Below are 24,313 nucleotides of genomic sequence, written 5' to 3'. Positions count from 1 at the left end.
TGATCACAGCAGAACTCTTGAAGGTAGTGGACTGTGTGAGACGTTGCTACACAGTGGATCTTGATAAACCCACACCTAGATTCTCTCAATTTACACAGATTATTCAGCTGGGAAGGCTTTCTTGCGACAGTCTACAGTCAGCTGAACAGGTATAAAGTGTGGGAGTAACAAAAGACGAAGGGCTCTAGGGCAAACAAATACCAGTTTGTCTACTTCCTAACAGAAGGCTGTACAAACAAGTGAGATGTATGCATGAGCCGCTGGGATGAGGACATGTCCTTTAGTTACATTAGAGTTGTTGCAGAAAATGTTTGCATGCAGGTTGGTACAATATTATGCACCCCATGGGTGACACCATAAACCAGTTCTGGATTTTCTGGCCAGCAGCATTTTGCAGGTTGTTGTTTTTTTAGTTTAATGGTTTTATTTAATGTTTAAATCACAACCCTCTAATGTTGTAAAGAAGAAAAAAAAACAATTACACAATTAGAGGTACAGTTCACATCTAAACAATCATTGCACTTTACAGATATCATAATATAATACAGGGATTAAGTATCAGGGGCCTGATTACGACCTTGGCGGAGGGGATTACTCAGTCACAAATGTGACGGATATCCCGTCCGCCGTATTACAAGTTCCATAGTAATCCTCTCCGCCCAGGTTGTAATCAAGCCCTAAATGTTTTATTTAACAATGCTGTATATATATTTGTGACAACTAAAAGGTAAACTTTGAATAAAAGTTCAAAAGTATGAAAACCTGTAACTAGGACATTAAGATGGTACTTAGTTATTAAAAATGGATACCATACAATGAAACTGGAGAAGGAAGAAAGACGAAAGGAGAAAAATAAGAACATTAAGGCAAGATTACGTGTACGAAGATATACATGAAAAGTGTTTAGTAAGACCATAGGGGAAATAGCTGTCAAAACAGTTTCATAGTTAAAAGTAAGAATACAAGCATCTTATTGCAGGGTTCTATTGTCTAAAAGAGCCAAAACGAGTTCATGGCATTCCACATGACACGGGGGACACGGAAGCTAGGCAAGTGGAGAGGTGGAAAAGTAAAAAAAAATATTTAGATACAGTTTGATGCTTTAACATTTTCTCTGCTTTTGTGTCTTGCACCCTGAACAAAAAGGTGTCATAAGCACCATTATCACTGCGCTTCTCTTAAACATATGCTAGCCGTTGCTTACATTTTGAACTAGACACAAAGGATTCCATAAAATTGTTGTAATTGTTCAAAAATATAGGAGTATTGCTAAACACGCAATAGGCAACCTGGCTTAAAAGATTTATGTGAAAAAATGTGTCTTTCTGCCACAAACTATTTTTCGTGCTAAAAAAAACCTCTATTATAAAGCTTGATGCTGGCAGCTTCATCAATCGGAAAAACAAGTATTTCATCTTGCGCTTCACAACCCACATTACTTTATTGAGCTTTAGTAAGTAGAAATGTCCTTAAACTTAATAAATGAGTTTTTTTTTTTGCCAACCGACTACATACATTTCTTGGTTCCTCTTAGATGTTTGATGGGGAATCTACACAATTACTTCTATGGTTTCCATAATGTAGGAACGGAACTCAGCACATTTCACTGTTGCCTAAACCTGTAAAATAGCTCAAAGTCTTGAGCGCTTGCTCCTATGGTCAACATGTTATTAGTGCATCAAAGTTGTTGATGCAGTCTTTGTCATTTTAGTTTCAAGGCTGGATGAACTGCGACGTCAGTAGGACCTGTACACAGGTCATTCATGTCTTACTTAAGCCATAATATTTATAGCAGAAATGGTTCACCAAGGCTACTATCGGCTGCTTTTAAATAAACTACTTTTATCAAATTATATTCTTATCTCCCTTCGTCTGTGAAGTCGTGTTTGGTCCTAGGTCATTCCGCAGACAATATAAAGTATGACTAAACAGAAGCAAACACGGGGTGGCTGATAAGGGCACTTACTGCTTCTTAGCACTGCACGCAAGGGCCGGCTGATGCGTTTTTATCAAACACACTAAAGCAGGTTACCAAAGACATTTGTGAGAAAGCACCATGGGTTATGACATCACATGTAATTGCGCCATTTAGCACTATTCCTTCATTTATGCACGCTCCCTGCTATCACAGAACCCCATCAAAGGGGATACCAAACTAAACTGTTGTGCGCGTGGGGGAAACCGTTGATTGGGGGGTACATTTTCTACGTCTGCTTTGCATATGTATTAGTGTGAGTTCAATTTGCAGTACTGCCGTCTTGGAAGTAGATTTCCTAAGCATGAGGAAACCTTGCAATGCATGCCTCCACTGTCAGTGCCATGCTGAAACTCCCTTTGCCAGTCGCACAGAAGACAGAACTGAAGGGCAGCATCATGGCGCTGCATTACCATGCCTGCACCCCCAAACCCCTTTCTTCCATTTCCACAGGGAGCAGCCGGAGGAGGGTGGGGTGGGGGGGTGCAGGAGTTATGGTAATTAAGAATTATGTTATACGCCCCTTTCCTCTGATTGAATTACTTCCGGGTTGGGGCTAGGAGGCTCAATTGCCATTTGAGTCCTCACGCCGACCTCTAACCCCTCCCATACGTGCGAGCGACTCCCAGCTCGGCCAGTCTCCAACACTCATGACAATACGCCCATCCTCCCTCCTTTTCCAATAACGGAATGGAAGACTTTCTTGAAGTATTAATGGCCGCAGTTTTATTACAATCACATAACATGTCACATTACATGGTACATTAGCATTGCGTCTAGTGGTCATAAATATGTTCCATGCTTGCACTATGCCTCTAAGTCTTTGTGAAGTTCATCTGAATGGTTGTTCATCCTGCTGTTTCCAGCGGACATGCACAGCCTCCTCTACAATGGCCATTATGTCAAGTACATAGCATTTGGCGGTTACTAGGCTCCTTCCCCTTACTACCAGACCTTTGTGAGGCCCCCAAGGCCATGCTCGGCCGCAAGTGCCATGTCTGCCTGTTGCTGAACTTTTTGTGGCTCCCTCCTGCTTCCTCCATGTCCCTACCATGAGGCATCCCAAGAACACGTTTGGAGTAGGCCTCAGTTTTAGGCTAACATGCTTCTGACCGTCCTTGCCTGTCTCCACCAGCCTGCTATATGGTTTTCCGACCTCATGCAGCTCTCCCTCTGAGACATAAGAAAAACCTAACTGCTCTAGAGCACCCACCATATTCAGCAGAAACATGTCCATGCCCACGCTTGACAAGTGTACACCGTCTGCCTCATGATACCCAGGTGTTTTGAGGTTGATGAAGCCATGCCTCACGAATCCCCAGAAGTTTGCCCTGCATATCTTTGCCATTGATATGTTGAGCCTCCTCCTTGATCTCTCTATCGCCCCATGATCCCTGGCCCCTCTCCAATCCGGTCTTGCTATAATCTCCGACCACAATATCTCTGTGGGCGCATCAGCCTTGCAACTGCTTTGAGGCCAGATGCCGGAGCCACTAATATGTCCTTCCTCCCCAGGCAGGCTAAGTCGTTACCCCCTAAGTGTACCACCATGGCATATGGCTTTTCTTCTCGCAGCAAGGCAACTTCTGTGGGGGGAAGCAATTGGGTGCACCTTACGCCTGGCCTTCCCACCTAAGTCACTGCTGTCTTCTTGAGCTATAGTCCCCTCTAGTCTTTCCATTCCATTCCCTACCGCTGAGCTCTCCAGATGTACGAGTGGCCTAGCATCCATACTCTGCACCCGCCGTTTGAACTGCCTGCTGTGGGAAGAAATGAGATGATTTAATGATCTGCTGGCTGAATATACCGTTTGTAAGAACTAGATTCCCAGCACCCTTTGCTCTTTATATGTTTCTCACTTATCCTATTGGTTGCTACTGTAGTGGCGGCCCATATTCGGAACAAGTGTGACCCAAGCCTTCCTCGGGAGAGACCTGCCTTGGCAAAAGCCATCTTGAGGAAAGCTATGACTCCAACAAAACCGAGATCATCATCTTCAGCCCCAACAAAACCACATGGAATGACTCCTGGTGGCCCACCGCCCTAGGACCCATACCCACCCCTGCAAACCCCGCACGCAACTTCGGCATCATCCTGGACCCCTCCCTCTCCATGACACAGCAAATCAATGCTCTTACCTCCTCCTGCTTCCTCACACTCTGCACTCTAAAAAAAATCCTTCAAATGGATTCCCCCAGAGACCAGGAAGAGAGTCACCCATGCACTCATCAGCAGCAGACTAGACTACGGTAACGCCCTCTACGCAGGCACCACACTCAAACTCACACGCAAACTCCAGAGAATCCAGAACACAGCTGTGCGCCTCGTCCTTGGCCTCCCCCGCCACAAACAAATCTCACCACACCTCAAAACCCTTCACTGGCTCCCCATAAACAAGAGAATCACATTCAAGATCCTCATCCACGCACACAAATCCCTCCACAACACCGGCCCGGCATACCTCAACGAAAGAGTGAACTTTCACACTCCCACCCGCAACCTTCGATCAGCCAACCTCACCCTGGCCACAGTCCCCCGCATCTAACGCACCACCACAGGAGGCAGGTCCTTCTCCTACCTCGCCCCCAAAACCTGGAACTCTCTCCCCACCAACCTCCGCAAAACCAAAGACCTCCTGCTCTTCAGAAAAAACCTCAAAACATGGTTGTTCGAACAGTGACCCTCCTGCCCCCCCACCAAGCACCTTGAGACCCTCACGGGTGAGTAGCGCGCTTTATAAATTATTTTGATTGATTGATATGAACTGGAAGCGGCTGAGGAAGGACCCATCTTTATGCCGGTAAAGCAACACACCTTTCTGAACCTCTACAGAGACGTAGGCTCTCATGCTACACACCGGGCAGAGTGTGTTGTCTTCTATGCAGCCAACCAAAAATATTTCCTCTTCCCCATCTGGTGGGTTTTTGACCACAGTAGCGAAAGCGTCATAAAGTCGCTACCCAGGTGCAAGTCTTCCCCCTGTAGGCAAGCGGTCCCAGGCGCAGCTCTGGAGGTGGCAGTGAAAAGGCCGCCTTAAGCATGACGTCCTTTTGACCCAATCCACAAACCCCGGGCAGCACCGCTAACATTTTCACTAGGCTATCGCTGGTCTTGGTGCCCGAGTTACAACCTGCCCCACGCCTTCATGGTTGTCTTGCAGTAAAATGAATTTGTTGGGTCTGACCCCGCCACTAACTTTGCATAATAAGAAACCGCGTTGAGGTCTGTTTGTGCCTAAGTATAGGTTTTGCCCGACTTGAATGCCCAGTGTATAAATCTCCACACCTCTTCCTCTGTAACGTTACCCCACCCCAGTGTGCCGGTGACCCACTGAAAGACTTCCCAGCACTTACAATATTGTGCTGCCATTTTGCTGGCTAAAGCATTTTCCACTGACGGACACTGCGCCATCCCCAGGTTCAATGCTTGGACCACTGCATGGCTATCCGACCATAATGTGATTTGCCTATTCGCCAGCTTGCCCCTCCATATGGTGAATGTCACTACGATGGGAAAAATCTCTAGGAGGGTTATATTCTTGGTTATCCAATTCCTGTGCCAGGCATCGGGCCATCAGTCCGCTGTCCAAGAGGAACCCATTATCGCTCCAAACTCTTTACCCCCTGGGGCATCAGTGAATAGTTCAAGTTGTTCTGCAGGAACCTATAGCTCCCGCCATATGAGTGTACCATTAAAGCCACCCAGGAAGTTCAGCCATTGGTTCAAGTCCTCCCTGACCCCTTGCATGATTTACACCCTGTGGTGTTTCTCTGTCAGACCCTTGCATAGCCATGCCAGCCTCCTGGCGAACGGTCTGCCGGCTGGGATTACCTTGTTCTCAAAGTTCAACTTGCCTATCAGCCGCTGTAGCTCACCTAGTGTTACCTTCTTTTTTGTCAGCATTGATCCAATGGCTTTCCGTAACTCGAACACTTTTGATTGTGGGATCCTGCAGATTCCAACCAACGTTGTATCCAGCTCTATCCGCAAGAAGGACAGGCGAGTTGTTGGACACTCAGCTTTACCTTTCACCAACGGTACCCCAAGGTCTTCTGCCAGTGCCATGAATGCCCACAGCAGCTTAGCGTACTCCGTGGTGCCCTCCCTCCCAATGAATAGGAAGTCATCCAAACAGTGCGTGGACCGGTCGTCCCTCCTTCTTTCCTGCAGCGCCCACTCTAGGAAGGAACTGAAGGTCTCGAAGTACTAGCAAGAAATGGCGAAACCCATTGGTAGACACTTGTCATAACAGTACACTCCGTCTACGTGAAACCCCAGCAAGTGGTAGCTGTGTGGGTATACTTTGAGGAGACAAAGTGAGGCCTCTATGTCTGTTTTTGCTAGCAGCACACCCTTCCCTGCTGCCTTGATGCTGTCTACTGCATCATCTACCATTGCGTATGATACTGAGCAGTTGTCATGGTCAAGACCATCATTCACTGGCTCGTCTGGTCGATATCACAGGGGGTGAATTAGTTTAAACTTACCCTCTTCTGTCTTTGGGACTACCCCCAAGGAGAATACTATGAAATTGTCCATTAGGAGTTCTGAAAAAGGACCGGCCACCCTTCCCAGCAAAAGTTCTTTCACCACCTTTTGCTTGGCCAGTGCTTGGTTATCCCTCACGAATCTTAGGTTTTTGCACAGGCGGAATTCCTGGGGGCCTTTATGTGGGATAGTGAAACCATGAACAAATCCATCTGCCAACAACTGCCCTTCCTTTCTTTTGGGATAATCGCAATAGTAGCCCTACGTGGATGGGGGTTGTGAGTGATGCGCTGGGCCCTTGCGTCTGGGGTTGCGCTGAGTCTATAGTATTTTTTGCTGCTTGTGTATTTCCATTCTGCTGCCCCTTTCGTTTTTTTTTACAGTTGATTGCCGGGTGTGCCTTCCGCAGTTGCTGCAGCTATGGGAGAGTTTGCAGGCCTGTCCCCATTCACGCTCATCTTTGTCGTATTTCCAGCAAGCTGTCACTCTGGACTTGCCCGGTCGGCTCCCAGCATGTGCCTTTGCCCTGTTGGCTTATGGAAACCCCTTTGGCTTTCCTTTAGGCCCTGATGCGGGGAAACTATAGTCTTGCACAATGACGCCCTCCCCGGCGGCCACCATGTGGTTGGTGAAGCATGTTGTTAATCCCAGTCAATGACCGGCCAGGTCCACATTTTTTTCCCAGGATCCTTCGTCATAATGCAGCCACACGTTACCCTGATATTTCAGCTGCGCCGCGTGGACTCTTCGCTCATGGACGAAGAGTGTGGCCGCGCTCTCTAGGAACTTTACTACAAACACATACGCCAATGTCCAGAATGCCCTTGGCCAATTCTCTATAGATCTCTCTACCCTTGGTCTGCGCTTGTCCCTCCTTTCATCCTCTTTCTCATCATGTTTTGTTAGGTCTAACCCCACTTGGCGCACCTCAAGTAGTGAGAATATATTGATAAATTATTTTCTCCATATCCTTTCTTTAACTGCCAGTGGAATAAGGCCCGTTTCTTTTGCCATTATGGGGGAGGGGTCACTAGGCGATGTTCTGATATACTCGCTTGCTGGCTTTCCTAAGTCCCCCTGTACCACCCAACCAGTCCACGCTCTCGTGGGATCAGTCCCTCCCAGTAGGGCCTTGTCTTTTGCAGCATTCTGACCCTTCTCTGTGACTCTCTCCTTTGCCGTCGCTTAGTCGCCTGCCTCCGGCTGTACCTTGCTACTGGTTGCTTCTGCAGAACCGGGTTCTGGCCCCTTGGGCCTGCTCTGCAATAGCTCCCCCCCAACGTGGGACTGCCAGCCAGGGCAGCTGGCCAATGCAATCGCGGGTAACCTGAGAAAAAGGGGGTTGCCAAACCTGGCACTCCCACCACGGTTGCGCGGGATAGGTGGTAATGAGTGCGGCTGCTGTGACCAGGGCCCAAACCCCCAAACCATGGGTGCCCCTGAGTGGGCTGCACATGGTGGAGTGCGTCTGGTTAGCCTGGGGTATCAATTGTGTAGAATTGACCACTCCTACTTACGTCCCAAAGTTGGGGATTCTCTGATTAGCCTACCCTGCGCTGTGCACCTCACACAACCCATTTTGCTGGCATCTCACCATCTTGTGCTGCAGGTTGTTCTTCATTGAATCCAGAGGACACTGCTGTGGAGGCTCCAGGCGCACCATGTTGCTCGTTACCACTGTCCTTGTTGGTGGCTTCAGACCAGAGCTCTTCCTCTGGTGCAGCCGTGCACTCATCACATCCTTGTCACACGTGTTGGCGCAGCACAGTCGTAGTGCAGTGTGGAGTCCCGGTGCTCCTCTTTGTTTCTCGTCCCCAGGCCTTGGTCCCGTTCTGGCTACAAGCACCCTGCTTCCGAGCCCACAGTGGAGGAAACCGGCTCCTCTATGTGCCCTTCTTCCCTCGTTGCTGTCCCCTTAGTGGCTCTCCTAGATCCCAACTTGTCCTTCTCATCTGGGCCCTGTGCCTTTTTCTGTTTGGTTAGTATCTTGCGTGCCCTCATAAGCAGCTCCTCCAAATCAGCGTCCAGCTCTGTTCCTGAGTCGGCCTTGACCGGTGTTTTCCTCTTCATTGCCATTGTGCTTGATTCATCGTCCCTAAAGACGGCAGGGCGTTTCCTCTCCCTGCCCCATCCCGCCTGACCATTATCTTCCTCCATTCTGTTTTTATGTGGGTCTCTTTGCAACCTTCTGTGTTTATCCTGGGCACCCGTACCATGGCCTAAACCTGGTACAACCTTGCTCTGGTTCCCGCAGCTTTAAAGCGCTGCTGCGTGCTTGCCCGTTTTTACCGCATTCGCTGCTGCAAAAGTGTTCCCCTGGCAGCCCCTTGTGAAAGTGTTCTACTCGGCAGTTCAGTGCGTGTTCAAGCAGAAGGATGGCAGAGGTGAGATTCGGGCCCACGTCCCCGAGAGACTGGTTCCTGAATATAGCTCCGTAGATCGCTCAGCCATAGTCCCGTGCAGGAAGCCTTTGGCCCCGCAGCGTGCGCTTGCATCGGCCTCTGGTTCTAACAGGCAGGCGTGCGGTGCCTCCTGTAGTGTCCTGCTGGACACGTTCTAGTGTTTGGCCAGCCTCTCTGCTGAGGGCTGGCCTCCCACGTGCACCCCACACCCACCCAACACAGGCGTCACCGGTCAGGTGACCCTGGCAATAAAAGGGGCCTGGCGCACGTGCCCAGGGCCAGTTTTACCCACTAAGAAACCGAGTACGTGTGTCTCATTTTAGTAGCATGGGGGCCTAGGGCCCCAACACTACATTGGCGACGAGGGAGACTGCCCCATTCGTGCACCGGCTGCTGCTGTATACAGAAATGGGCATCAAGCTGCTAAAAAAAAAAAAAAAGGGAAGGAAAGGAAAGAGGTGGAAATGTAGACACCTGCTGCCATCGGGAGTGTGAGCTGCACAGACGACGCAGAAAAAGTGAGTGCCGGAAGGCAGGCGAGTCTGCACTTAAAAGCGCACATATGCCCCCCCCCCCCCCTCGTGTCGATTGAAGCGCGCCACAGCGTGTGGGAAGGCTGCTGGGGCCACGCTTGAAATGCGCTCACGGTGCTGTCGCACACCGTGAATAAAAAGTAAATGCTGCCGTGCGGAGGGGTGATCCTCTGCACCCAAAACCAAATGAAAAGGAACATGCCTAGGGCCGCCCCCCCTCGAATAAAATGCCAAGTTATGGCTGGGGCCAGTAGCCCCCAAGATAAGCATGCGGTCCGCAGCGTGTGCCAGGCTGCGGCCGCGAGTGAAGGACGCGGTGCAATCGGGCACCGAGAATAAAGCAAATGACCGGGCCGTTTTCCCCTTTTCTTTTCACTCATGGTGCTCTCGCGCACCGAAGCAAATATGCCCAGGGCCGCCCCCACCCCAAAAAATGCCAGCAAGACGGCCCGCAGCACAAAGGAAGGCTGCTGCGGCCAAAAACGAAACCGAAAGTACACCGGTGCACACACGCACCGAAAACTTGAAATACATGGTGCAGACACGCACCGAAAGAAGTCTGAAACACAAGGTGCAAACACGCACCAAGAGCAAGGTAAATTGCCAACGGCCACACTCCCCCCAAAAGGAAAATGCGTGCATAATAATTCGGAGGTGCAGACATGCACCGAAAACAATTTGAAATATAGAGGTGCACACACGCACCAAAAACAATTTGAAATATGCAGGTGCAGACACGCACCGAAAACAATTTGAAATAAAGAGGTGCAGACACGCACCAAAGTACTAAAATGCCCAGGGCCGCGCCCCCCTTTATGAAACAAACCAACAAGAATTTCGAGTAGTGAAGGATTGAGGTGCTGACACGCACCTGAAAAAAAACAGTGCAGGGAGCCCCCACCCCCTCACTAAAATCCGTGCCCTCTGCATGCCTCTTCAAACGAGGCTGTACACTGCTGAAGAAAAGAGAAGAGAAAAAGTAGAAAAGACACTTACCTGCAGCCCTCTCCAGCCTGGTTCCTCTCCGGTGTCTGTCTCCAACAAACAAACAAACAAGAGGAAGAAAGAATGTCTTTCAAGCAGGGAAAAGTGCACTAGTGGCATCCAGTGGCCAAAGTTGGTACTGCACCCTAATCCTGTGTTAAAAGGAAAACAAGATTGGATGAAGGCAAGTCTACAGCAGCACTTTCAGAAAGTGACTGCTCCAAATCAAGAGTGCGCCCCTGGACGGAAATAGCGCAGAAGATGGAAACGGCAAGGAAGAAGGACGCGACGCAGACGACGCTGCACAGGGAAGGAGAAGACTACAGCTGCTCCAAGCAAGCTGCACCCATGAGAAATGAACGTAAGTGCCACGTAAGGCACGAAGAGTGCGCACATGGACAGCGCAGCCCCTGGCGGCCATCCAACACCATCGCCGAAAGAACGCCACGTCTCAGCAGTGAGGAACATCACCGCAGGACAAGAAAGGGACATGCCAGGCAATAACACAGGACGCCCAGAAAAGAAAACAGACTATGTCACATGTGCAGGGAGCTGCACCAGAGAACGTGACGACATGGAAAAGCGCCCGCAAAATTGGAGAGAGCACCCGAGAGCGTGATGTAACGCACGGGACAAGAGGCCGTGCCAGCCGGCCCTTCTGCAACGCAATATGGCCACCGTTGGCCCATCACACAGAAGGTCATCCGAAGCGACCAACCCTGCAAAGCACACTAAGACTTCAAGCAAGACCCAGTGCCAAGAAAGCACTGCCTTGAGGCACAAGCACTGCGCCCTCAAGTGAACAGGAAGCGGAAAAGAAAGTGATCCCATGTCACTGCCCTGCAACGGGCCAGAGACTCAGCAAGGAGAGTCCTCCCCCACACTGCCTCAAGACGGAGTCGGCAGAGACTCGCAACAGGCAAGAGAGTCACACCAGGAGTGTCCTCCCCCACACTGCCTCAAGACTGAGTCGGCAGTGACTCACAACAGGCAAGAGGAGAGTTGCACACCCCAAATGGCACGATGCCACCCAGCAACACTGAGAAACACCTAGTCCTTGGAGAGGACAGGACCTTCTAAAGGTCCACACAACAAAGGAGAAGAAAGCGTGGCGCAGCACCACGCTATGAAGAAGGAAGAAAGGAGAGTGTGTGACATCACCTGTCACACTGCAGCACCTGACGACCACAGAAGAACAAGAACGGAAGATCAACAGGGTGGAGAGATGGAGGACTCAAACAAAGGAAGAGTGCACCCACAGACAAGACAGCCACCGGTGTGCGATGACGTCACTGGAGACAGCTCGGTGGGAGTGCCAAATGTAAGACGCCATGCGCGAACCGCGTACTTACCCCACACGTCAAAGGTGACCATCCAAGCCACCTGTCATCGGCTGCTTGAAGCAGATGGCACCACTGCTAGCTAGCATCTGCACATGAGCAAAAGAAAGACTGCACTCGCTGTGACAAAGTTACTCCAATCACCCTTACTCCAGCAACATCACTTGTCGTCCAGGTCTCCCAACGGCAAACATCATCATTGCCATGTGCATCACGGTATCCATCAAAGGAGCAGTTAAACAACCAGACTGGAGTCCTACACCTCTGCTTTAATGCTCTGAAGAACCAGTCAACCAATGACCAACTGCTCGCCCTGTCTGTATCCTGCTCTCGGTGACAAGAGCAAGTCGTGACCTAGACCCATCTACCCCTGCAATTGCACGAGCGACTAGGCAGTGGCTCCTAGGAGGTCTTGCAGCTGCCCTATGTGGCACACAAGCAGCCCCAGCGCAGACCACAAGCAGTCCCGTGACAACCCAGACAAGGGGCCTCTCAAGCTTGAGAGAGGACTGGACATTGCCCCACCGATGAAGTAAAAGAGACAAACCGGGCTGTGCAATGGAGACTCCAACAGGTCACAGCACACCAAGACTGTCTTCAGTGAATTAACATGACACCAACTAGACACCCTCCTGGCAACGTGATAGACAATTGCCCTGAGACCGTCTGAGAGCCCGCATGCATCTGATCCATGTCGGCAAGCGCCCTGAGCACGGAACATCCACCCTTGTGGTTGCACGAATGATTTGACCATGGCTCCTGTCGGAGAGCCTGCAGCGGCCGGCAGCTGGCCCACACGCAGCCCAGCACAGTCCATGCCAATCCCGTGGCAAACCCATCGAAAAGGCCTCAAGGAAGTTCCATAGTGAAGAATCCAAAACCGAGAGGTGGTCTGGAAGCAGCTCTGCCATCAGAGGGTCAGAACATACAAAGGCTTCAGAGGAGGACCTCACGCCATCACAGATGTTATCCGTCTTCAAGGGATTTGCCTTCGTGAAGCCAGGATGTCTCGGCAAGCAGATTTCACAGTGGACTCCACCAACGCTCGTGATGCACCCAATTCGGGTGATGCACCCAATTCGAATGACACACCCAATTCGAATGATACGCCCGATTTGAACAAATTGAAATGTAAACACCACCAGCCTCGCCACGAGTGCCCACAGGACTGAAGCACGGTGCATCAGTGGACACTTGTCCAACCATCTGACTGTCAGAGTCCGGATTTATTCTACACTGTGTTCGTGCCCGGCTGTGACTGTTTAAATCATGGACTCGTGCAGAAGAATTCGGGTGCTCCCAGCTGCGCCTGCCCACGGCAATCCTACGGCCTGCCTTCTCGAGGCCGAGAGACTGATGGTGGTGTTTTTGTTACTGTGTTTTTCTCTTTCAGGTTGGACTTTGTTTTTGTTCCTTAAAGTTTTGGAGGAATGTAGTGTCCTGCTGGACACGTTCTAGTGTTTGGCCAGCCTCTCTGCTGAGGGCTGGCCTCCCACGTGCACCCCACACCCACCCAACACAGGCGTCACCGGTCAGGTGACCCTGGCAATAAAAGGGGCCTGGCGCACGTGCCCAGGGCCAGTTTTACCCACTAAGAAACCGAGTACGTGTGTCTCATTTTAGTAGCATGGGGGCCTAGGGCCCCAACACTACACCTCCCTCCCTGCTGCTGGTGTCCCTGATGCAGGTGCATGCTCCCTGCAGCCGCTCACCTAATGCCGAGCACAACTCCGGCCGGGATGGAGACCGGTGGCGACATCCGCAGGACACTGCTGTCCGCAATAAGTCTTGCTGGCGGAGGCAGCCCCACGGCGTTTCATCTTTGCAACGATCCAGGGGTCACAGAGAACCTGCGGGTCAAAGCTGCGGCAACGATCCAGGGGTCACACAGCTGCGAGTAATCGTTGTATTGGGGAATGCCGCTCGCACTCCCCCTATACACCTGCTCATGCCGCAGGACCACGCTCCTGATTGGTGTCTTTGAAACCCGCCTTCCAATCACATGCATATCTTTTCCTGGGCTTGCCGCTTCCTGTCACTGCCCTAGGGAGGCTTGACGTGTGGGCCTCCAACTGGTCAGCTTTGCTGACCAGCCAGCTTCCATTTTGCATAGTTGCATTGAAACCCACCTTTCCGCTTGTGCTATGAGGAGATAACTTATGTTAATAATCTATATTATTGGTAGTGTTTCTGCTGTAGGTAGTCATATTTCAGCAAATTCTTAATCATAATAGTCCTATTGTTGGAAGTGGTTAATGTGCATGCCAATGGGCAGAGTTACTAGGTGATCCAATGGTTTTGTCACTCAAAAGCAAGAAAATGTGCCCAAAGGATGACGCCTTGTGACAATACCTCTGCAATCATTTGGGGGTGCCCCGATAGAAGCGACAGCGCTCCTGTATTGCCTGGTACAGTTGCATGCCTGAGCAGCTGGGGGCTGGCCTGTAGTTGCTTCACCCTCGGTAGGAGCTACTTTCTCCTGGACTATGGTCTCCAGAGGCGGGTTAAACCCATTTAAACTGTTTGAATATTGCATTAATTATACGTTCCCCTAAAGCTTGTTGGTTGATCAGACTGCTAGACAGTTTAGGTTATATGATCACTGGCTGTTGGGGCGCAGCTTGGTCAGTATGGTTAGCAGGGTGTGAGCTTCAGATTTCCCAACAAGCAGGCTGGGACATCTTGTTAAAACACATTATATGAGAAGGAGGACATGAGGGGAGCTGAAGAGGTACTGGAAAGAGAGAGGAGGGCGAATTGTTATGGGTACTTAAAACGCAATATTTTTCAAACTAAGCAACATTTTCTAAGGCCGTCAAAGCATAGGAGAGAGACAGAGTGTGTGTGTTTTTGTCAGAGTGGGCATGTAAAATTTCCAGGTGAAAGCTGACAGACACTTCATGTTACCTAACTGAAAGCACTTGTACCTATTTACTACAGAATAAATTTTTTTGGGGGGTGTTACACCCCCAAACACGCCCCCTAGAGCTACTCCCCCGAGAGGCGTTTTAGGTCGTTCCTAAGCTAAGCCACTAGTTTGTTTATTAAACCGGAAAAAAAAGTGTCTGTCTTATATGTAACTTGGACAGCATGCAAGTTTGGATTGATTGCTTTAATATGGGATATCAGAGCTATGTAACCCATGCATAAAGAAGTGTGCACTGATGACTTACGATAAGTTGATGTGTCCCACATGTTGCATGGGAACTTGTAAAAAAAACTTTGAACTTTACAAAAGTTGATCAAACTTTGCCATTGTCATTTGTTTGTTGTCATTTTGTTACTTTGTATCAGACAAACAGTACAACAATATTGCAGGTCTTCGAGGGCCGCAATGGTCACCTCCAGGGCAGGAAGCCATGAAAGGTTGGTTTAAAGTGTTATTATTTCAATAGTGCAGATTCTCTGTAGCTTGTGCAACTCACCTCTGGCAGACAGGAGGGATCATTCAGTAGCAGCAGAGCCTGCAGCTCCTTTTCATTGAGGTCGCTGATCTCATTGGCCTCCAACACAGCTCTGTTGCCCTCAGCATGGATGTTATGTGAAAACCTACAAACCTTGCTGTAAGACAACACATGGAAGATAATCAGAGCATTATCATGTTAAGCTCTAAAGGGTGAAAAGTAAGGGGTAACATGAGGCCAGAAAAATACCCTGGTGAAAATGTTATTTATGCAAGGCTGCAAATGTTGTTGGTACCCGTTTTATACCTTGGTGTAAACTAATGAAGTGTAATGTACACAAACAACATTATTGACTGTTTTGAGTCATTTCACAGTGACCTGAAAAGGTACTTACCACCACGGAGAACTCTGATATTGCCTGTGGCACAGCAGGAGTGAAATCCTAATTTGTGCTCATCTCCCTCCTGATAAGCATTAGCGTAGAACGTGGTATAAAAGGTACTTTTTTGGTCTCACCTACCACACTGTGCAAGCTTTTTGGTGACAAAAGACCTATTATGAGTTTACCAAAAAAGAAAGTTGACTTACAGCTCACCGATTTGTTAACAGTGGTTGCCTTTCTCATCACTGTTATTTGCTTACTTCTGGCTTGCCTTCCTCTTCTTGCGTTTGTCACTGACCTGTTTGTTCCACTGCTCCCTTTCAAAGGACTATTTTGTTTATTTTTTAGTGAAGCACTCTATGAGAGTGAATGTGTTTTCCAGCTCTCTCCCTATTGTGCTTCTCCTTCCCATCAAATACCAATCCCCACACTCGTGTTGCTCCCAGCCTCGTGTTCTACACACTGTCTCATGTGATTCTTCGGCCACACACACTCACATTCTGAGTTGCTCTTTTCCTTGTGTGTTTCTTCCCCTGAACCCTTTGTTGCTTTCTCCTTCATGGGCTGCTCTCCTCTCTCTCTCTGATTTTCTTCTCCCCTACTCACCTTCCGCATTTCGTGTTGTTCTATCTATCACGTGCTTCTCTTTCTTCTTCATGTGCTGCTTTTCTCCTCCTCCCCAGCTGCTTTCTTGTTGCACCCTCAACCCTGTGGTCCTTTTTTATTTTGCCCTTCCACACTCATTTCTTTTTATTTACTGACCTGGTAAATAAAAAACAGGAAAGTGGTGAGTGGTGACACATGCCTGTGCCTACAGGATTAAATGACCAGTAATGGTGCCATGTCATCACACCTTTTATTTCTTATTTGGTTTTGCTCAGTGCTGTTGAGCATCGGAAAACAGCATTGGTAAAGCCAATAATTCCAAAAAGCGAGACCTATTGGCTTTGTAAATGCTTGTTACCCTATTAGCTAGGTCTGACTTAAACAGCTAGAGTCCAAGATGGCCTTAACATTTAGCATATAGCAACTTCATTCTTCAAGAACCTATGGTACCTCACAAAACAACCAACCTTAAATGTTTCTCTTTCTTTCCATTTCAGAACACCAATTTGTCTTTAGTGCCCTTCAGAAGATAATGCGTCAGGTTTACATTGTGTAGCATTTAGTGGTTCGATGGTTTGCACCAGGTGGTTGGATTTCAGGCACACACGCCATACAGATGCTTAATTCATTAATGTGTGTTGCCTTCTGTTAAAATATGGTGCTTATTACTAAGTATGTGTAAGTACAATGGTCAAATGGTGGGTATTAGCGTTTGACCAGTGTGCGCAGAGACCTATCTATAGCCAATAGGGCAGTCTGACTGAATTAAGTCATGTGAGAAGGTATGGTATGCCAATGAATCAATTTGTTTTTCAGGAATGGTGCCAGATGAGAACACCATATAGAGCGCTGCAAGACAGAATCATGCTTTTGGGACTGCCTGCCAGGTCTGCTGGTGACTCTGAGAGGCGGTTCACTCTGAGAGGAAGCCTTGTGTGGCTGGGCGCATCTTGCAGTTTTAGCACACTGTTTCTCAGGCTGCCAGTCATGGGTCACCACAAAGGGTTTACGTTTTTTTAAACCGCTCTACTGTAGTCCCTGTTTACAGCCTAGCTACACTTGTATGTACAAAAATATTATGGAGTCAAAATATCAATGTCTACATATCGAGGACCAAAATATCATGAAGGTAAGTGGATGTTGGTAAGGTACCTTGAAGTTATATATTATCTCGGCACATATATGTGGAGTTAAGTATAGTAAACCTATATTTATATATACTTACCTTCACAATATCTTGGTCCTTGATAGTTAGGCATCAATATATTGGCTCAACATTATTTTGTCCTTGATATTTTGGTACACTGCAAGCATTCACCCTATTGCCACTTGTGGCCATTGGGGCGAGACTGACAGGAAACCAACAGACTGCCGGTTTTGCCACTAAACAAGCTAGTTTACATGGTCCCCTCCATGAAAGGACTGTACCTAGTGCAGGTCATCAGAAACTGTAAGAGTTTTCGGACTGCTTATTTCTCATTAAGAAGTTCTGCAGGAAACCTTTTAACCTTCTTACTACTCGTGAGAATCAAGGTCATCCTGCCCAACACTGATCCACGACACCTAGAGACTGCCTACTGTTTATATCAAGATCCCCGCTGTTCTATTTGAAGTCTTTACTTTTCAAACTGACATTGCATTATCTTTGTTCTTTGTTGTGAGAAAGTGGCCTCTTTCTAGCCTTGTTACCCCCACTTTTGGCCTGTTTGTGAGTGTATGTCAGGGTGTTTTCACTGTCTCACTGGGATCCTGCTAGCCAGGGCCCAGTGCTCATAGTGAAAACCCTATGTTTTCAGTATGTTTGTTATGTGTCACTGGGACCCTGCTAGTCAGGACCCCAGTGCTCATAAGTTTGTGGCCTATATGTGTGTGTTCCCTGTGTAGTGCCTAACTGTCTCACTGAGGCTCTGCTAACCAGAACCTCAGTGGTTATGCTCTCTCATTTCTTTCTAAATTGTCACTAACAGGCTAGTGACCAATTTTACCAATTTACATTGGCTTACTGGAACACCCTTATAATTCCCTAGTATATGGTACTGAGGTACCCAGGGTATTGGGGTTCCAGGAGATCCCTATGGGCTGCAGCATTTCTTTTGCCACCCATAGGAAGATCTGACAATTCTTACACAGGCCTGCCACTGCAGCCTGAGTGAAATAACGTCCACGTTATTTCACAGCCATTTTACACTGCACTTAAGTAACTTATAAGGCACCTATATGTCTAACCTTTACCTGGTAAAGGTTAGGTGCAAAGTTACTTAGTGTGAGGGCACCCTGGCACTAGCCAAGGTGCCCCCACATTGTTCAGAGCCAATTCCCTGAACTTTGTGAGTGCGGGGACACCATTACACGCGTGCACTACATATAGGTCACTACCAATATGTAGCTTCACAATGGTAACTCCGAATATGGCCATGTAACATGTCTAAGATCATGGAATTGCCCCCTCTATGCCATCCTGGCATTGTTGGCACAATTCGATGATCCCAGTGGTCTGTAGCACAGACCCTGGTACTGCCAAACTGCCTTTCCTGGGGTTTCACTGCAGCTGCTGCTGCTGCCAACCCCTCAGACAGGTTTCTGCCCTCCTGGGGTCAAGCCAGGCTTGTCCCAGAATGGCAGAACAAAGGACTTCCTCTGAGAGAGGGTGTTACACCCTCTCCCTTTGGAAAATGTTGTGAAGGCAGGGGAGGAGTAGCCTCCCCCAGCCTCTGGAAATGCTTTCTTGGGCACAGATGTGCCTAATTCTGCATAAGCCAGTCTACACCGGTTCAGGGACCCCTTAGCCCTGCTCTGGCGCGAAACTGGACAAAGGAAAGGGGAGTGACCACTCCCCTGACCTGCACCTCCCCTGGGAGGTGTCCAAAGCTCCTCCAGTGTGCTCCAGACCTCTGCCATCTTGGAAACAGAGGTGCTGCTGGCACACTGGACTGCTCTGAGTGGCCAGTGCCACCAGGTGACGTCAGAGACTCCTTCTGATAGGCTCCTTCAGGTGTTGCTAGCCTATCCTCTCTCCTAAGTAGCCAAACCCTCTTTTCTGGCTATTTAGGGTCTCTGTCTCTGGGGAAACTTTAGATAACGAATGCAAGAGCTCAGCCGAGTTCCTCTGCATCTCTCTCTTCACCTTCTGATAAGGAATCGACTGCTGACCGCGCTGGAACCCTGCAAAACTGCAACAAAGTAGCTAAGACGACTACTGCAACTCTGTAACGCTGATCCTGCCGCCTTCTCGACTGTTTTCCTGTTTGTGCATGCTGTGGGGGTAGTCTGCCTCCTCTCTGCACCAGAAGCTCAGAAGAAATCTCCTGTGGGTCGACGGAATCTTCCCCCTGCAACCGCAGGCACCAAAAAGCTGCATTACCGGTCCCTTGGGTCTCCTCTCAGCACGACGAGCGAGGTCCCTCGAATCCAGCAACTCTGTCCAAGTGGCCCCCACAGTCCAGTGACTCTTCAGTCCAAGTTTGGTGGAGGTAAGTCCTTGCCTCACCTCGCTGGGCTGCATTGCTGGGAACCGCGACTTTTGCAGCTACTCCAGCCCCTGTGCACTTCCGGCGGAAATCCTTCGTGCACAGCCAAGCCTGGGTCCACGGCACTCTAACCTGCATTGCACGACTTTCTAAGTTGGTCTCCGGCGACGTGGGACTCCTTTGTGTAACTTCGGGTGAGCACTGTTTCACGCATCCTCGTAGTGCCTGTTTCTGGCACTTCTCCGGGTGCTACCTGCTCCTGAGAGGGCTCCTTGTCTTGCTCGACGTCCCCTCTCTCTCCTGGTCCAATTTGCGACCTCCTGGTCCCTCCAGGGCCACAGCAGCGTCCAAAAACGCTAACCGCACGATTTGCAGCTAGCAAGGCTTGTTGGCATTCTTTTGGCGGGAAAACACTTCTGCACGACTCTCCACGTCGAGAGGGATCCGTCCACCAAAGGGGAAGTCTCTAGCCCTTTTCGTTCCTGCAGAAACCTCAGCTTCTTCTGTCCAGTAGAAGCTTCTTTGCACCCACAGCTGGCATTTCCTGGGCATAGGCCCATCTCCGACTTGCTTGTGACTTTTGGACTTGGTCCCCTTGTTCCACAGGTACCCTAGATTGGAAATCCACAGTTGTTGCATTGTTGGTTTGTGTCTTTCCTGCATTATTCCTCTATCACGACTTCTTTGTCCTTAGGGGAACTTTAGTGCACTTTGCACTCACTTTTCAGGGTCTTGGGGAGGGCTAATTTTCTAACTCTCACTATTTTCTAATAGTCCCAGCGACCCTCTACAAGGTCACATAGGTTTGGGGTCCATTTGTGGTTCGCATTCCACTTTTGGAGTATATGGTTTGTGTTGCCCCTATCCCTATGTGTCTCCATTGCATCCTATTGTAACTATACACTGTTTGCACTGTTTTCTAAGACTATACTGCATATTTTTGCTATTGTGTATATATATCTTGTGTATATTTCCTATCCTCTCACTGAGGGTACACTCTAAGATACTTTGGCATATTGTCATAAAAATAAAGTACCTTTATTTTTAGTATAACTGTGTATTGTGTTTTCTTATGATATTGTGCATATGACACTAAGTGGTACTGTAGTAGCTTCACACGTCTCCTAGTTCAGCCTAAGCTGCTCTGCTAAGCTACCATTATCTATCAGCCTAAGCTGCTAGACACCCTATACACTAATAAGGGATAACTGGGCCTGGTGCAAGGTGCAAGTACCCCTTGGTACTCACTACAAGCCAGTCCAGCCTCCTACATTTGTTCCCAACTGGTGCAGGAGCCCTACCCGCAACTCTGCTCACACATCTTGTGGTTTTCACGCTGCTGATCCTTTCCACCTTAGTTCCACCTGCCATTTCAGAATCGGTTGGGATCTAGGCTACTTAACTGTTAGAAGTGGGGTCTCTAGTCAGTTTACACCCTGTCCAAGTAGAGACTCTCACTCTAGTCAGGGTAAGGGAGTCATTCACCTAAGATAACCCCAGCTCACCCTTATGTAGCTTGGCACAAACAGTCAGGCTTATCTCAGAGGCAATGTGTAAGTATTTGTACACAAACACACACAAAGTAACACAGAGAAAACCCCACAAAAGTACTCCACACCAGTTTAGAAAAATAGCCCATATTTATTGGAGTAAAACAAGACCAAAACAACAAAAATCCAACATACTCAAAAGAAGATATGATTTTTTAAAGATTAAATCCTAATAAACCACTTAGAAACACAATAGCTCCCACTGGGGCTATCACACTGTCGTTGACGGAGTCGTTTCCAACCATCCGACACCACTCGTGAAGGAGTGCGCCGGCGGTCACACGGACCCCCAGGTATAGTACCTTTGAAAATGTACTGTTGCACAGAGCTTGGGAGTTAAGGCATCACTGGAACCAGTGTAGTGTTGGTTCCTTACTGCTACCGGGGAGGTGAGGCATCAGTTCCTTACTTCGAAGTTCCTTACCGTTGCAGGGAAGGTGATGCGGCATTGGTGGTGAAGCATCAGTTCCTTGTAGAAAGCAAAGTCCAGTCCTTTCACTCCCAGGGCAGAAGTAGCAGTAGCAGGCCAGCACAGCAAAGCAACAGGCAGAGTGACAGGTCCTCCTCAAGCATCCAGCTCTTCTCCCTGGCAGAATGTCCTCAGTCCAGCAATGTTCTGAAGTTGTGGGGTCAGCAGTCCAATACGTATACTCCTTTTCGCCTTTGAAGTAGGCAAACTTCAAAGGAAAGTCTTTGTAGTGCACAAGACCCTGTCTCTCCCTGTCCTGGCCCCAGACACACTACAGGGGGTTGGAGACTGTATTGTGTAAGGACAGGCACAGCCCTATTCAGGTGCAAGTGTCAGCTCCTCCTTCCACTCTAACCCAGGAAGACCCATCAGAATATGCAGTACACACCTCAGCTCCCTTTGTGTTACTGTCTAGAGTGAATTCCCATCAGCCCAACTGCCAGTCTGACCCAAACATGCATTCAGCAGCCAGGCAGAGGCACAGAATGGCTAAGCAAGAAAACGCCAACTTTCTAAAAGTGGCATTTTCAATCTTACAATCTAAAAACCAACATTACCAAAAGATGTATGTTTAAATTGTGAGTTCAGAAGACCCCAAACTCCACATCTCTAACTGCTCCCAATGGGAAACTGCACTTAAAAGATATTTCAGGGCACTCCCATGTTACCCTATGGGAGAGATAGGCCTAGCAATAGTGAAAAACAAATGTAGCAGTATTTCACTATCAAGTCATGTAAAACACAATAGTACATGTCCTACCTTTTAAATACACTGATCCCTGCCCATGATGTTGCCTTGGGCCTACCTTAGGAGTGACTTACATGTAGTAAAATGGAAGGTTTGGGCCTGGCAAGTGGGTACACATTTGCCAGGTCGAACTGACAGTACAAACCTGCACACACAGACACTGCAGTGGCAGGTCCGAGACATGTTTACAGGGCTACTCATGTGGGTGGCACAATCAGTGCAGCAGACCTACTAGTAGCATTTGATTTGGAGGCCCTCGCCACCTCTGGTGCACTTTACTAGGGACTTACTAGTAAATCAAATGTGCCAATCATGGATAAACCAATTACCAATCCAGTTTAGACAGAGAGCACTTGCACTGGTCAGCAGAAGTAAAGTGCCCAGAGTCCTAAACCCAGCAAAAACAAAGTTCAGCACAGGATCATAACTGGAGGTCAGAAGTCTAAAAGACAGGGGAAACCACGCCAAGAGCTGATAGGTCTAACACTAACGATTGCAGCAACCTCCAAACAGTCTTTCCTATTAGACTATGCCAATATAAGAGCCACAATCCCTACAACCTGTGCTCAACCTTAGATACCACATCTTTGTTTTCCCCTGGGCCTAAACAGCATATGGCCAGGACTCAGACTGAGTTCTTTGGGCCCCACTGTAACAAGCATATAGTTACCACCTGAGTGTTTTAACCACTACCTTGCTCCTTCGGTTAGTAAATAAAGATATTGTATTTTATAGTTCACAGTGCTTGAATGGTGTCACCTTGCTCCTTCAGTTAGTAAATAAAGATATTGTATTTTATAGTTCACAGTGCTTGAATGGTGTCTACGTAGAGCTTTAAGCATTGTGTAGTGCCAGAACTGCACTGTTATCTGTTGCTCCAGGTTTCCTGCCTGGATCAGATAACACTTTTTCTTGCTTCCACCAGTGTTTTGAGCCCTGACATGAAGCACACTAAAACACAAAGAAATCCAGCACCAAGGTGGGGAAACCTGCAAGGTAATGATGGTTTAATTCCATTCCTGGCTCAAGTCACCTATAGCAGAGGTCTTCTAACTGTATGGCGCACCTCCTTCACCCCCGGGGTCCCTGTAGTCATGGGAGTAGAGTCGCATATTCCACAGCAAGATTTATTTTGCCCTGTACTGTGAAAGTTTGTTTTTATATCTTGCATACTAGACAGAGCAAATGTCTGGTTGCGAAAGACCTACTGTGAACTTGTAGTGGCTTTACTGCACAAACATTGCTTACCATTTGTTGGTTTTGTTGTTATTCTCATTTGCTTGCTTCTTGTTCAGTGGCTTTCCTTGTCCCATCTTGTGTTTGTCCCTCCACTGGAGGATGGCGTTGTTACCTTCCTTTTGCCTGCATGACTTTTATCCTTCCACTGCTTACTTTTTGGAATTCCTTTCTTCTTTTTGGCTTAGCAGTCCACAAGAGTGCATATGTTTTCCAGCTCCTTCCCTTGGGCTCTGTGTTGTTTCCCCTTCTTCCTCAGCTCGTCCCTTGCTTTTGCCACCCCTCCTTGGTTGTTCAATGTATCAAACATTTTACACCCCTCGACCTTGGAGTTTTTCTTTCTTAGCATATAGGGCTAGATTTTGAACAGTGGTTTTGTCTCTATTCTAACATGCTTTTGCATACTTTCCTTTCATAGCTGCTATGGTTTCCTTTTGCTTATGTGTGACGTTTCCACATTTTCACTGCTCTTATGTGTGAAATTTCAGTGTTGTGTGACATTATGAGTGACACTCTACTGCCAGTAGAACAATAATTCAAGTGCATGTCATGAGATAAATTATCACTTTCTGTTTAATTTAATGGATTTGAAACAGCTACAGCATCCTGAAGGTCTTAGGAAATATCAGTAAACTACTTCCTTTTCCCAATATGATTGTCCTGGATTTACTAAACGGTGATGGGTTAGTGGTGTTTAGATATCAAACATTTAAGATCTTCCTCCTGTAT

The 24,313-nt window shown here is 48.3% G+C and overlaps 1 protein-coding gene across 1 annotated transcript in view; it reads right to left on the bottom strand.

The window, feature by feature from the left end:
- LOC138287527 (protein mono-ADP-ribosyltransferase PARP12-like) overlaps window positions 1-24,313 on the bottom strand; it is a 271,292-nt gene that overhangs the window by 223,333 nt on the left and 23,646 nt on the right. Inside the window, exon 3 of the mRNA XM_069228001.1 lies at window positions 15,148-15,283. Within this exon, the coding sequence (XP_069084102.1) occupies window positions 15,148-15,283 (136 nt within the window). The remainder of the gene's footprint in view (window positions 1-15,147; window positions 15,284-24,313) is intronic.

Source organism: Pleurodeles waltl, chromosome 4_1 (genome assembly GCF_031143425.1).
Source record: "Pleurodeles waltl isolate 20211129_DDA chromosome 4_1, aPleWal1.hap1.20221129, whole genome shotgun sequence".
NCBI classification, from domain to species: Eukaryota; Metazoa; Chordata; class Amphibia; order Caudata; family Salamandridae; genus Pleurodeles; species Pleurodeles waltl.
The sequence above is the reverse complement of the archived record's forward strand: the minus strand, read 5'-3'. Positions and strand labels throughout refer to the sequence as shown.